Raw genomic sequence first — 16,289 nt, 5'->3', positions numbered from 1 at the left:
CTGCCTTTGTTTACCGAGTGTCTCAGTGCGTTATCAGCGGTCATAGAAGACAATAATGATGTGCAAGCGGCTTACGTATTAGGTGATTTCAATGCTCACACAAATGAGTTATTTTATAAAGAAATGATGGATTTTTGTGAAGAGCAGCTATGGCAATGTGCTGATGTCGAAAAACTAGGACTAAATTCCGATACTTATACATACATAAGTGAGGTACATGGGTGTAGGAGGTGGTTAGACCACTGTCTAGTAACAAATTGTGCGTGGAACACGATAAGTAACATTTCTGTTATGTATGATGTATATTGGTCTGACCATTTTCCGATGCTTGTTGACTGTTGTTTGGATATGTTAAAACCGGTTCATTACACATCTGTCAATGTAGATAACAGAGTAAAGTGGGGGGTCAGAACGCAGGAACAAGTGGTGGAATATCACAAGCTTTGTCATAACAGCCTGAAAGATGTGGATTTTCCTCACCAATTGCGTGAATGCGGTGACAAGGCTTGTGATAATAGAGAGCACCTTCTAGTGATTGATATGTTATATAGTAAAATAATAAATTGTCTTTCTGATGCCGCGGTCTCCACATATACACGTACTAAATGTAGACCAGGTGGCTATGTGACTGGGTGGAATAAATATGTAGCTCAGTCGCATAAGGAGGCGAGGCTTCACTTTCAGCTGTGGGTATCAGCGGGTAAGCCAAGGCAAGGTAGGTCATATAATGATATGGTAGAAAGTAGGAAAAAGTTTAAATATAGGCTAAAGTGGTGCCAAGACAGGCAAGAACAACTTAAAATGGATAAACTGGCCTTGGCCCACAAAGAAGGTAATTTTAGGCAGTTCTGGAAGCAAACTCAAAACCTGAACGTGAGGCCTGGTCTACCGGGAAATGTGGGTGGTAAGAATGGATCAACTGAAATCGCGGAGCTGTTTAAAGACCATTTCAGGGTCAAATCTATGCTGGAAACGCGACGTAGAACTGATGTGGTGCGTGATGCGGAGGTCGTCGGGGAGGGGATTACCGTTTCGGCTAAAGATATTTTTATATTGATAAATAAAATGCAAAGAGGTAAGTCCCCAGGTCATGACGGCCTAAGCATTGAGCACTTTAAAAATGCAGGTGTGCACTTGCCGCGTGTACTTGCAATGCTATACAGTTTGTGTTTGAGCCATTCTTATTTACCTGCAGCTTTGATGAGGACGATTGTTGTGCCTGTTACCAAAAACAGAACTGGAGACCTCTCTGATAAAGACAACTATCGGCCCATCTCGCTTGCAACAACCGCTGCAAAAATACTCGACGGTCTGCTGGACACAGTTCTTAATAAGTACCTGAAAATACAGGATGCGCAGTTCGGTTTTCGAGCTGGGCTATCCACCGAAAGTGCTATTCTGTGTCTAAAGCACACGGTCGGGTATTATACGGAAAGGAAGACTCCAGTATTTGCCTGTTTCCTCGATTTGTCAAAAGCATTTGATCGCGTCAATTATGACATTTTGTGCTAAAGCTAAAGGAGACAGGCACACCGGTGGTATACACAAATATACTGAGATACTGGTACCAAAATCAACTGAACCAGGTGAGATGGGCGGATAGTATGTCTACAGAGTATAAGCTTGAGTGTGGTGTGAGGCAAGGAGGGCTTACGTCTCCTAAGCTTTTTAACCTCTATGTAAATAAACTGATAGACGAACTGAGTAGCACATATACAGGCTGCTATATACATGGTGTTTGTGCCAATAATCTTAGTTATGCAGACGATATGGTGCTGCTCAGTCCGTCTATCAGTGCCCTTAGGAAACTGCTTGCGGTTTGTGAGACGTATGCGGAGACACATGGATTGCAGTACAACCCAAAGAAAAGTCAGGTGCTAATGTTCAAGGCTGGTAGTTACACGCCAAGCTCTGTACCCCCGGTTGTACTGCATGGAACCACACTGTCTGTTGTGGATAAAGTGAAATATCTAGGGCATATCATAACGCAAGACCTTAATGATGACCTAGATATAGAGCGGGAGCGCAGGGCATTGGCTGTAAGGTCTAACATGCTCGCCCGCAGGTTTGCTCGATGCTCAAGAGAGGTAAAAATTGTGCTTTTTAAAGCTTTCAATCAATCATTTTACTCGAGCAGCCTGTGGGTGAAGTATACGAAAAAAGCCTTAAATGCCCTGCGCGTGCAATATAATAATGCACTCAGAATGTTGTTGGGGCTGCCCACATGGTGTAGCGCATCGCGCATGTTCGCCGAGGCCCAGACAGACGATTTCCATGCGGTTATGCGAAAGAGAATCGTCTCGATGATGGGTCGGCTTAGGAGCAGTACCAACAGCATTCTGGATGTCATTGCAGAAAGGCCTGAGAATCCTATACTGGCGCATTGGATTCGCCAAGTTATAGGCTTTCTTAAATTTAGAAAATAGATTAGGTTATAGTTTAATGTATGTACATATACTAGGTGTAAAAATTAACATTAGTTCCTAAGTTATACTAACAAATATGGATGCAAATCTGAAATAAATATTTTCAATTCAATTCAATTAGATACCTTGGAGCTATAATCTATTATAGCTATGTATAACCTTCCACGATTAGTTGTCGAAAGTTTTAGCCCAACCACCTATGTCAGCCATAACTTTGGCCATAACAGCCATGGTAAACTCATGCAACTGTTTACCGTATAATCACACAAAATTCTATAGGTAAGTATTAACTGTGGGACAGATTATTTTTTGACCTGTGATCAGATCTGGTAAAAACTCTCGTACTTTTTAATTTCTTTTGGGATTTTGACAGGTTCATTATAAATTTGTTTTTTTCAGATTAGGTACTTATTGCAAGTATTGTGTACAGCGAGATAAGAGAAGTTCATATCCACTTTATGAGTGGAATTCATTCACTTTTGCAGTTGCAGGTGTGGGTATGCATTTTTGCATCTGTGTTTATATGGATGTCTATTTTGAATGGCATGCGCGGTATCAAACGCATTTAAAGGGTTTAGCTCGTTTTAGAAGCCCTTGTTTGCAGTGGGATTAACGGCGATCGACAGTAAGCACAGGCGCTTTGAAACTCATGCATCAGCGCTAATCAATATCGTTCATATTATTTGGGTTGTCTTAGGGTGGGTATAGGCACAATATACTTGTAGGTATGTAGTTATAGGTAGTATGTACAACCGTCTTCTTAATTAGGTAGAGTCAATACTAAAAGAATAAGCGAGTTACCGGCCGCCGCCGCTTGTTCAGAAGTATATATTCCTTAGCACGAGTTATACCCGACAATAGCATTAATGCGTGGCTAACCCACTGAACCCTGTCGCCTTCACTGCCTGATCCAATTATTTCGAGTATTTCCGAGGGACTATTGACGAATACCCCTCGATGGTTTGCTCTGAGGCTCGTATGAGTTTGAGAGGTCACCCATTTAGGTATATCGGAATTCCATTTACCACTGACGAGCTACCATTGTAGAAAATTGTCTGATTTGATTAATCGTGATTAACTATTAATAGATATATACGTCCTGCGCAAAGATTTATATTTAGGTACAGTTAAAAATTCTTATATATTATGTTGATTTCTATGATTGTTGAATACCGTATGGTGTCTTTTTTTCTAGTATATGCATTTTACGTTTATTCATTATACATACATTTCTATTCTGTCAGGTCTACTTACTTGGAACTTAAAACTTTAATGCTCTACAATTTAACATAAAATAATTACAAGACTTTGTGTATCTGTTACCTATACAAAATAAAAAATATATGATAAATTAATAATATAAATATCGTCTCTTAGGTATGCAACTGCCATGACGCATAATAAAGCTGACCACTGACTAATGGTAACATTACATTTCTAACCGCAGCTGCACTACTAGTACTGAACGGGTCGCTGTCTTTGTCAATTTCCATAGTAAAATGAACAGTAATGCAGCTGTCATTGGAAATGGACTGTCACGTTAACAGTCCGCCGGACGATATCGGCCTGTCAGTTATTCGGAGCTGTAAAATTTTTATTCTAACTGACAGGCCGATATCGTCCGGCGGTCTGTTAGTCAGTGGTCTGCATAAGACTCCTCTGACTGTTTCCTTTCGAATTCTGTCTGCTGCAACTCTATGCTGCCGTACTACACCAAAAGTGTTCTAAAATTTCAAAAATAGCCTGTCTACACAAACATGTAGACCTACTTTTCTAAAATGAACTAAACCGCTAAACACTCATTTAATAAATTTCGATGTACATACTCATATTATTTTTGTGTTAGTTGTGTTTATTGTGACGAGTTTTAAAAAAGCTAAACAATCCAAGAATTGAAAGGGCATTCCATTTATTTCCGTTTTCGTCAACATCGTACGTCTTTTGTTCCACGATCAAAAGCCCAATCTCAGCATCGCGACGTTTCATTTTACCCAAGACTGACATTTTCTTTATACAGACTGTCAGGGTAACCTTGTTGATTTAGTGCATTTATTCCCATACTGCCATTGTACTAAGGGCGACATTCAAGATTTAATGAGATCTCATAATAATAAAGACGAAGAGACGTTTTGTCTTTATTCAATTTAGGGGCAGCGGATGGGCGAGTAAAGCTACCGTTTGGCTGTGAAACATAGTGATGATGTGAAACATCAATTTATTCCGTATTAAGTAGGGCTTGTGGTATATTAAAATTACATCCTTAATCTACAGCGATACAAACATTATCTTAAGGTGCTGTAGGTTCAGTGAGCGGAGTTTTTTGAAAAGTCGTAATGCTTTTGACGTGATAACGTCTTATAAATCGATAAACACCAGTAGCATGCACGAAAAAGTGTCAAGTTGTGGACGGATCTCCATGGCAACGTTGTGGACAAGTCTCCATGGTAACGTTACGTAATGTCATGGTAATGTTTTCTTATGACGTTATCACGCAAAATTTATCGTAAACCGACTTTACAGACAACCATATTTTTTTAGATCACAATACAGTTGCCAAAGATTATAGCAAGCTATAATGAGAATCTCTCGCTTAATAGAAAAAATCCCAGTCATAGATAGAGAGATAGATAGTCTTTTAACGTACCTACTTTAAAAATGTATCACGATTTATGCACAAAAGCTAAAAATATGAAAATTGCATTATGCATTTTAAGTAGCAAAATGAAACATATCGACATTGACATCCAAATCCGCTCTACTAGGCACTAACCAACCCATACAACCATTTCCAGTCGCCGTTACGACACGGTGTAGACACATCTTGTGTCGACACCGTCTGTTTCGGTCACAATTCCAGTCGCAGAGTCGTCGCCGTGTCGACACAGTTACCAGAAATGGGGAAGGGTCGACACATGACACAAAGTGACATAAAGTGTGGTCGCCGTGTGCACACATTGTTTCGGGTTTGCGACTACTTTATGCCAAAATCATTCGTTCATTCGTTCATTTTGTTCCTGTCAAATGGAAACTGTCAGATGGAAAAATAGTTAAATAAAAATAAGTGACATTAATACGCCATCTCTAAAACGGATTACAAGACGTAATTATATATTGTTTGCATTTATATTACAATAGGACTTAAATTATTATGGGGAATTAAACTGCTCGAGTGATTTGATAAACTAAGTGTAATATAATCAACGCGCCACCACATTGTTTTAGTTTAGCCGGAAAGGAAATTGTTTACTTCTCAGTGCTTGTGTTCATAAATATATTATTTGATGCATTTTTATTACTTCGATGCGTATACTATACTTAAATAACAGAAATAACGCTTTACATATTACGAAACTTGTTAATTATGATGTATAAATATGGTTTAAGGCTGAGAAATATTGCAGTCACAAAGTAGTCGCAAATGTTTCGACTTTGTGTCGACTCTGTGTAGACACATGACACGCGCTGTCAAAAGTAATAACAAAGTTACTGGATTTGCAAAATGGCTCCTTGTGTTCATTTGTTTTCAGATATTCTCAAAGTGTAAAAATGACGTGGTCAGAGATGGGACTTAATAGATTAACTGTTTATTCGACTAATTAATGGAATAAAAAAAGTTAATCCTCAAATTTTAATCACGATTAGTTTAGTCGACCTAACATAGATTGAAATTGAATTAATCTGAACATTAATCGAATAAATTATCGATTAAATCTCGGTTGGAAGTTGACAGGGGGCCATTTTTGTACGTAAAAATAATAGAAATGTCTTGCATGCAGATGGTAGCCAAACACTTTGTCATAAAAGTCGAGATGGGTGTCTATTTATAGGTTTTAGGGAGTGCCGATTTCGAAAATGATGACCATTTTGGAATCCAAAATGGCGGCCATGCACTGTGTCATAAAAGTCGTCATGGATGTCGTTTTATACGTTTTAGGGGGCCCCAATTTTGAAAATGATGACCATTTTGGAATCCAAAATGGCGGCCATGCACTATGTCATAAAAGTCGTCAGGGGTGTCGTTTTATAGGTTTTAGGAGGCGCAGATTTCAAAAATGATGACCATTTTGGATTCCAAGATGGCGGCCATGCACTATGTCATAAAAGTCGTCATGGATGTCGTTTTATAGGTTTTACGGGGCCCCGATTTAGAAAATGATGACCATTTTGAAATCCAAAATGGCGGCCATGCACTATGTCATAAAAGTCGTCATGGGTGTCGTTTTATAGGTTTTAAGGGGCGCAGATTTCGAAAACGATGACCAATTTGGATTCCAAGATGGCGGCCATGCACTATGTCATAAAAGTCGTCATGGATGTCGTTTTATTGGTTTTAGGGGGCCCCGCTTTCGAAAATGATGACCATTTTGGAATCCAGAATGGCGGCCATGCACTATGTCATAAAAGTCGTCATGGGTGTCGTTTTATAGGTTTTGGGGGGCGCAGATTTCGAAAACGGTAACCATTTTCGATTCCAAAATGGCGGCCATGCACTATGTCATAAAAGTCGTCATGGATGTCGTTTTATGGGTTTTAGGGGGCCCCGATTTAGAAAATGATGACCATTTTGAAATCCAAAATGGCGGCCATGCACTATGTCATAAAAGTCGTCATGGATGTCGTTTTATAGGTTTTGGGGGGCGCAGATTTAAAAAATGATGACCATTTTCGATTCCAAAATGGTGGCCATGCACTATGTCATAAAAGTCGTCATGGGTGTCGTTTTATAGGTTTTAGGGGGCGCAGATTACGAAAACGATGACCATTTTGGATTCCAAAATGGCGGCCATGCACTATGTTATAAAAGTCGTCATGGATGTCGTTTTATAGATTTTAGGGGGCCCCGCTTTCGAAAATGATGACCATTTTGGAATCCAGAATGGCGGCCATGCACTATGTCATGAAAGTTAACATGAGTGTCGTTTTATAGGTTTTGGGGGGCGCAGATTTCGAAAACGATAACCATTTTCGATTCCAAAATGGCGGCCATGCACTATGTCATAAAAGTCGTTTTATAGGTTTTAGGGGGCCCCGATTTAGAAAATGATGACCATTTTGAAATCCAAAATGGCAGCCATGCACTGTCATAAAAGTTGTCATGGGTGTCGTTTTATAGGTTTTACGGGGCCCCGATTTAGAAAATGATGACCATTTTGAAATCCAAAATGGCGGCCATGCACTATGTCATAAAAGTCGTCATGGGTGTCGTTTTATAGGTTTTAAGGGGCGCAGATTTCGAAAACGATGACCAATTTGGATTCCAAGATGGCGGCCATGCACTATGTCATAAAAGTCGTCATGGATGTCGTTTTATTGGTTTTAGGGGGCCCCGCTTTCGAAAATGATGACCATTTTGGAATCCAGAATGGCGGCCATGCACTATGTCATAAAAGTCGTCATGGGTGTCGTTTTATAGGTTTTGGGGGGCGCAGATTTCGAAAACGGTAACCATTTTCGATTCCAAAATGGCGGCCATGCACTATGTCATAAAAGTCGTCATGGATGTCGTTTTATGGGTTTTAGGGGGCCCCGATTTAGAAAATGATGACCATTTTGAAATCCAAAATGGCGGCCATGCACTATGTCATAAAAGTCGTCATGGATGTCGTTTTATAGGTTTTGGGGGGCGCAGATTTAAAAAATGATGACCATTTTCGATTCCAAAATGGTGGCCATGCACTATGTCATAAAAGTCGTCATGGGTGTCGTTTTATAGGTTTTAGGGGGCGCAGATTACGAAAACGATGACCATTTTGGATTCCAAAATGGCGGCCATGCACTATGTTATAAAAGTCGTCATGGATGTCGTTTTATAGATTTTAGGGGGCCCCGCTTTCGAAAATGATGACCATTTTGGAATCCAGAATGGCGGCCATGCACTATGTCATGAAAGTTAACATGAGTGTCGTTTTATAGGTTTTGGGGGGCGCAGATTTCGAAAACGATAACCATTTTCGATTCCAAAATGGCGGCCATGCACTATGTCATAAAAGTCGTTTTATAGGTTTTAGGGGGCCCCGATTTAGAAAATGATGACCATTTTGAAATCCAAAATGGCAGCCATGCACTGTCATAAAAGTTGTCATGGGTGTCGTTTTATAGGTTTTGGGGGGCGCAGATTTAGAAAATGATGACCATTTTGGATTCCAAAATGGTGGCCATGCACTATGTCATAAAAGTCGTCATGGGTGTCGTTTTATAGGTATTAGGGGGCGCAGATTTCGAAAACGAAGACCATTTTGGATTCCAAGATGGCGGCCATGCACTATGTCATAAAAGTCGTCATGGATGTCGTTTTGTAGGTTTTAGGGGACGCAGATTTCGAAAATGATGGCCATTTTGGAATCCAAAATGGCGGCCACTCACTATGTCATAAAAGTTGTCATGGGTGTCGTTTTATAGGTTTTGGGGGGCGCAGATTTAGAAAATGATGACCATTTTGGATTCCAAAATGGTGGCCATGCACTATGTCATAAAAGTCATCATGGGTGTCGTTTTATAGGTATTAGGGGGCGCAGATTTCGAAAACGATGACCATTTTGGATTCCAAGATGGCGGCCATGCACTATGTCATAAAAGTCGTCATGGATGTCGTTTTGTAGGTTTTAGGGGACGCAGATTTCGAAAATGATGGCCATTTTGGAATCCAAAATGGCGGCCACGCACTATGTCATAAAAGTTGTCATGGGTGTCGTTTTATAGGTTTTAGGGAGCGCAGATTTCGAAAATAATAACTATTTGGGAATCGAAGATGGCGGCCATGGTCATCATTATCGAAATCTGCTCTTCCTAACACCTATAAATCAACATCTATGACGGCTTATATGACAAAGTGCACGGCAGACATCTTGGAATCCAAAATGGTCATCATTTTCGAATTCTGCACTCCCTAAAACCTATAAAACGATATCCATGACGACTTTTATGACAAAGTGCACGGCACACATCTTGGATTCCAAACTGGTCATCATTTTCGAAATCGGCACTTCCTAAAACCTATAAAACGATATTCATGACGACTTTTCTGACAAAATACGTAGCGGCCATCTTGGATTATAAAATGATCATCGTTTTCGAATTCTGCACTCCCTAAAACCTATAAATCGACATCCGTGACGACGCAAGTTATCTTTATTTTCAGATCTAACAAATTGCTACAGAATACAAAGGACAAAAAAAGAAGCGAGGAGGTAATGAAACAAGCAAACATACAGATGATTCCTCGACGCAATTGGATGCTTCTTAAATTGTGTCCAGATTTATTTGTCATAAAAGTTTTTATTTTTCACGTATTACTCTCACAAGTTCCGTGACATTTCGACCTTGTAATTTTTTAAGTAAATGGTTTTGTTTATCTGTGAGGATCTCACTAGAATAATATAATCAAGGTATGTTTATATTTGATAATTGAAATAGTAACGCAAAAAAAAATTATATTTGTGTCTTATAATCCTACCGAAGACTTTTATTTTTCCTTTTCCTTCTACACAAGTTTGGTCAAGTAATAAGAATTTAGGGCTCTCAATTTTATTTTGACTTCTACAACAGTAAAGCTACGAGGCCATGTTTGGTATCGTTTTCGTATAAATTCGCAGTACCAAATTTAGTTATGGTATCACATTGACACCATTCCAAAGTAAAAACATATAAACTTACTTTCTCTTAAACTCCTCTTCACGCTTAAACTGCTGAACAGTTTTAATTTAAATTTAGTACACATATATTTTGAGTCCCGAGACAGGACATAATAAGTTATCTCAAAAATCATCCTTCAAAGGTGTGAAATGAGGTGTAGGGGGGAATTCAGAATTGACTTCTTGAAGTTAATACTGTTTAAGTTTAGGTTTGAAGTCATGTTTTTTTTTATCATTTTTAACTAAATCAAAGATGTAGACCTTCCCAAATTTAATATAAATCGGTTCAGCGGTTATTGATTTCCCGTACAAATTTCCACGCCACTTTTCACACCTTCAAAAGATGATTTTGGTTATAAGATCTATCCTATGTCCTGTTCCGGGATGCAAACTATTTCTATACCAAATTTCAACGAAATCGGTTCAGCGGTTAAGCGTCAAGAGGAGTTTAAAAAAACCGACCAAGTGCGAGTCGGACTCGCGTATTAAGGGTTCCGTACATTAAGTCCGACTCGCGCTTGACTGCACATTTCTAATAGGTTTTCCTGTCATCTATAGGTAAAGAACTATTTTGTGTATTCAGACAGACAGACATACAGACGCACGAGTGATCCTATAAGGATTCCGTTTTATGCTTTTGAGGTACGGAACCCTAAAAAGATTTTTTTAATTTTGTGGAATGGTTTCCATGTTAAATGGATTCAGCAACCCAGATTTATACGAAAACGATACCATACACGGCCTAGCACCTTCACTGATGTAGATATATCAAGATAAAATTGAGAGCCCTAACTAAACTTTCAAGAGCGGATATCTCAAAAACTATTCAACATATCGAAAAAATTGACTGAATAAACTTGTAACAAATTAAATTAACTTTCATTTTGTATAAGTGGCCATGTCGCTAAGATGCATAGTTTCCGAGATATAATCGAAAAACCGGAAAATGGGACATTCAAAGCCCCCTCTCTTCCCCCCGCTCAAGGGCTACGGCCGGGGACTTTTGATATGTTCACCTCCTAACTTGTCCAAACCAAGTTACAGAGTCAAAAATTGTGTTCCGAGCATTTCCCTCTACAACTTTTTTGAGCATTCGTTGGCTGACCTAAGTAGCTTATTGCATTTCTTTAAAAACTTTTCTGTAAAAGGTTGACGGGTGTTGGGTGTTTATATGGTTTTGGTCGATTATTATCATTTGCATCGCCCATGATGACTTACTAGAATTACTTACGAGCACACGAGACACTAATAGTAGTTTGACAAACCTTGGTTTTCAAGAGGTATTTTATATTGACATTTGCTGTCACAAATTTGCTGTCAGATTTAGTCGCAAACCGCACGCAAAGTGCACACAAATGTGTCGACACCTTGTTACGGAAAAGTGTACACACGGCGACGACACTTTGTTTCGAAACAATTCTAGACACATTGTGTGGACTCTGTTACGACACATCTGACATTTAGTTACCACTTTGATGATTCTGCGACTGGAATGGTTATATGGGAAAGTACTTATAGTGAAACAAATAAGACAGTTCTGTTTTTCTTTTTTTTAGGGTTCCGTACCCGAAGGGCCCTATTACTAAGACTCTGCTGTCCGTCCGTCCGTCCGTCCGTCTCTCTGTCACCAGGCTGTATCTCACGAACCTTGATAGCTAGACAGTTGAAATTTTCACAGATGATGTATTTCTGTTGCCGCTATAACAACAAATACTAAAAACATTAAACAGAATAAAATAAAGATTTAAGTGGGGCTCCCATACAACAAACGTGATTTTTGATCGAAGTTAAGCAACGTCGGGCGGGGTTAGTATTTGGATGGGTGACCGTTTTTTTTGCCTTTTTTTGCATTATGGTACGGTACCCTTCGTGCGAGAGTCCGACTCGCACTTGCCCGGCTTTTTTAAAGCTAATCTTGTATTAATTAGAAGGTATAGACATGAATTTCCGGAAACCCCATAGTTACCTATTACAAAAGCGTAATTCAAATTACTTAATGAATAATAGTTAAATTGAACAATCGCCCACGTCTTGTGTAGTTGGCTTACACGGTATAATTTGGGAGAATGATTATTAATAGGTACTTCGTGTTATAATATTTTCTCAAAGGTTTCTTGAGAAGACCGCCTACACTTTTGTAACAAGAGTTTAAATTGCTTTAGACAATTACACGAACATTCTAAATTAACAAATTTACATAGATCATGGAAATATATTTATTATCATAATTATATAACAAACTTAATACAAGTGCCTAAAAAATAAATTAACTAAAACTAAACCTAACAAAAAAAATAAAAATCCCTAAAACCTACCTTCTAAGCCTAGGCCCCTCGGCAAGGTGCCCATCGCGCAGGCAGCATTCCCGCGCTGTATAGCGATAGCAATCCTTTGCGCGAGAAAGCTGCCCGCGCGAGATTCCCCTGTTGCCTCCCTTAACCGCGATGGAAATGATTTAGGTACATATTTTATATCAGAATTATTTTTTCGTATGATACAAGAATACAAGGTATTTAGGTACCTATCTATGGCATTTTTGACCTCACTGACACACAAACACGTCAACATGGAATTGTAATAAGGGTTTATGAATTTGTTCAGAATTTGTCCAAAACCTAGTTTAGAATACGCCTCCATGTCTATACATATGTCCATACATACGCTAAGCGGGCGAGGGGTACAAAATTACAATGACACGCTCTTATTCTCTTAACAATAAAGTCTTGTCAAACGCATTTCGAGCACCTGGCCCGCTTAGCTACTTTAGCTGCTGACTGTAACTAAAATAAGTCATTAAAAGATGACGTTTTCATATCGAAAAGGTAGAGACAGAGCTAGGGCGTAGGTTTACATAACATAAATCAAATAAATAATGTCACTTGAATTTAATAGAATAGTTTTAAACCCACTTTCACACACACACCCAAACACAAATTATTTGCTAAATGAACTAACAATTTTTAGTTGTTTAATTCGTGTTAATTTTGTAATTTTATTTAATTGTGCACCACCTTTACACTAAGAATGAAAGTAATTTTGAGATATTCAGGCACATTATATTTGATTTTACCCGCTCTTTGTCTGTGCATAGTCGCCAAAGTTTGCAGACATTCAAGTAACGAACTCCGCATTTACCGCGGGTCAACGGCTGCATACCGTGAGGCCAACGCCTGTTCAAGTGTTCACCTGCTTCGGCGTCTCACGGACTAAATTACGTATGTCAAAAATATAGTTATCATAAAACATATAATTAACGAACTAAACATATATCATAATTCACAAATAGGGCAAACTTCTATTGACTGGATCCTGAAACGAACTTACATTGCCCATACGATTCAGGTTCGTAATTCACTTCGGAACCTTAAATAGCCCGCGGCTTTATACCAAAAAGGCTGGCAGCAATTTTCCCCTAGTGTATGGTAACTGATGCGATGTATAATTTTTTCATTATGATTTTTATGACACATTTTAACTTTTGATTATTTATTTTTACATCTTGTAAATAACCCCGGAAATAAATAACAAAATATCAAATACAAACGATAAAATCAGTTAACACATATATGGTAGGTATAATTATATACTACGGGAAACAAGAAACCTATTTAATATTCGAGGAGCTCCACCAATCTATCACTGATTACACCATCAGGTCCCAATTCTCAGAGAAAGGGGTTCAATCGGGGTGTTAAAACGTATAAAGGGGCCCACTGATTACCAGTTCGCCGGACGATATCAGCCTGTCAGTTAAACGCAAAAGGTAAGGGTTCCGATCAACTGAGAGGCCGATATCGTCCGGCGAACGGTAATCTGTGAGCCCTTTAAACAATTACTTTTTTGTTACTTTGGTCTGTAGTTCCAAAAGTTGAATACGGTTCAGACTCACGGGGAGCGTACCATAACACTGTCGTTTGTAAATTTAATAATGACCTTATTTACTCGTATTCTTAAATATTTTTAGTGTTTATGTACGCATTATAAGCACCGTAAAATTAAAGTTATATTTTTAATCGTGGTGTTCAAGTCCTAGTTTCTGTCATATGACCTTCCAACAAAATGTATACAATGGTTATGTTTTCGCTATTACCGCCAAGCTCCCGAGACACAAAGACTTAATCGGAGCGATGATTTGTAGAAGTGATTACGCTGCAACCTTATTTACTTTTATAGCGTCATCCCCCGGGAAATGTTGCGGAAGCATTTCCTAAACAATTCCTTTCACGGCCGCTGGAAATCGTTAGCTTAATTTCCTTCGGGAAGTCCATGATAATACGCATCTTAGGTCCGTGACAGGTTGACGTGACTTTGTCCGTCATTTATTTACGGGAGCGGGAATCCATTCAGATATGTACCACTTTGGCGTTTGAATGACAGCTGAGATATAGCAAACATATAAGGGGCACATTTTTAAACTGAAAATTTCACTGCGTCTTTTGATACACCGAGGTCCTTAGGTATTTCTACGGCTTCGAATTCGAATCAATGTTTCACAATTCTTCCTTTCAAAAGCCACCGGATTAAGGATCAATCTCTTATTTAATTGTATTGTAATAATTCAGATTTCAAATCACACATCACACTTACTACCTCTTAATCCAACATATGGAATATCCACTAAAACACAGGGAAATTATTATAAGCATTTTTGATTTGTGACATTTGTTAGCTAGGTATAAGTTTTTTTTTTAATTAAAAAGTTTTGCTTAACGTGACAAACAGAGTACCTAAACGTTACCTATTTATCAAGATATTTTTTTATACATGCTATTATCACTGAATGTGCTCTAAAACGGGCAATACTTCTAACAAACGCAAACACAATGAGATTGCGTTGTTTAAAAAAAAATATGGCAGAGTATATATGGCCACCTCCTGCCTGTCTATCATCAGATCAGCGCGATGGTGCCATAATATTGCGTTGTCACCCAACTGCGAGCTGCGGTTTAGTCTGCAACCTAATCCCAAGCGAACCTAAAACCAATCTTCTAACCCGCGGGGAAAACTAATAAACGAAATGTTCCCGCTTTGTCGGCTTTGTAGCTTTACCTATGGAAATAAAAATTGAAACCATTCTAAAGATTGATGATCGTTTATTTAAATTTAGCTGCGAAGTAGCGTTGCATGTTTAATCAAACGTTTCCACGGCTCATTCGTCATTCTGTAGTCCGCAGATAATTTGTCACTTCTTGTCGATTTGATATTCAGCGCGCGATCGGATCAATCTAGGGGGACTGTTGCCGGCTCGAATGAAGCGAGGATCCTCTTTCAAAGTATAACATACATATAAAATGTTTGAAAGATAATATATGTATACTTAACAGTAATCAATCATAAATAAGCAAATTTTACTAAATTAGTAAGTAACTTTAAGCTTTGATAAATAAATTGGTACCTACTTCCTAGTCACAGTGGAAAATAAAATATAAACTTTATCGCCAGAGTCATATGGCTATCTCCGGTCCCAATCATCAGATCAGCTCGATGTCATAATAATATTACATTATTGTCGATCTTTCACAGCTATGCCAAATTTTAGCTAAATCTGAAACCAATAAGTAGTCAAAAACTGGTTTGTAAATTTCGCGAGTTAAATACTTATAATATAACATTTATTTATATTACTTGTACATTAAATCTGTATAAGTATCCAATGTATTAAAGCTATAAAATTTTCTGATTAAAGGGGTATTGATTTTATATTTATTTAACCTAAGTACATATAAGTCATTAAAATCATTACTAAAAGTTTACAGCTTATTACCTCTCATTCCGAGGTGAAACCCTAATTTTTTTGATTTTGTTTGATATTTTGTAGTTAGTGTTTTCCTTGCGTTGGTCTGGTGAACATTTTTGAGTTACTCTCAGTCGAAAAAAATATTTAATGTACTGAAGTAGAAAAAATAAATTTGCTTCTTTCTAGACGGAAATACCAAAAGTTGGAGATTGTCACACTGCGTTTCACAGTTAATTCATTTTTTATTATTAAATAAATCTAAAAGTCGAATGACCATAAGATTTCAAATGGTAGATAGAGAGTATATTGTAACAATTCCAGCAACAATCACAAAAATCCCAGGGGTATACTACCTATTTATTGATTCTTGATATTAAACCGCCGGTGTGACAAAATTTAATATTTATGCAGAATAAGCGAACTAAAAGCAGCTGCTGAAGCTAGTTGTTATTATAATATCCTTACTTTCAACATGATTTCTCATATTCCTATGAT

The 16,289-nt window shown here is 38.2% G+C and overlaps 2 protein-coding genes across 3 annotated transcripts in view; one reads left to right on the top strand and one right to left on the bottom strand.

The window, feature by feature from the left end:
- Positions 1-16,289, bottom strand: part of LOC134667260 (dopamine receptor 2-like) — a 177,527-nt gene that overhangs the window by 133,556 nt on the left and 27,682 nt on the right. The gene's annotated exons all lie outside the window — the stretch shown is intronic.
- Positions 1,770-2,426, top strand: LOC134666122 (uncharacterized). The gene has a single exon (XM_063523310.1). The coding sequence runs from the start codon at positions 1,770-1,772 to the stop codon at positions 2,424-2,426; it is 657 nt and encodes a 218-aa protein (XP_063379380.1).

This window comes from Cydia fagiglandana, chromosome 1 (genome assembly GCF_963556715.1).
Source record: "Cydia fagiglandana chromosome 1, ilCydFagi1.1, whole genome shotgun sequence".
Lineage (NCBI taxonomy): Eukaryota > Metazoa > Arthropoda > Insecta > Lepidoptera > Tortricidae > Cydia > Cydia fagiglandana.
The sequence above is the reverse complement of the archived record's forward strand: the minus strand, read 5'-3'. Positions and strand labels throughout refer to the sequence as shown.

Excerpts from the sequence above, each read along its gene's own strand:
- LOC134666122 (XM_063523310.1), top strand. The coding sequence starts at position 1,770 with ATGGTGCTGCTCAGTCCGTCTATCAGTGCCCTTAGGAAACTGCTTGCG.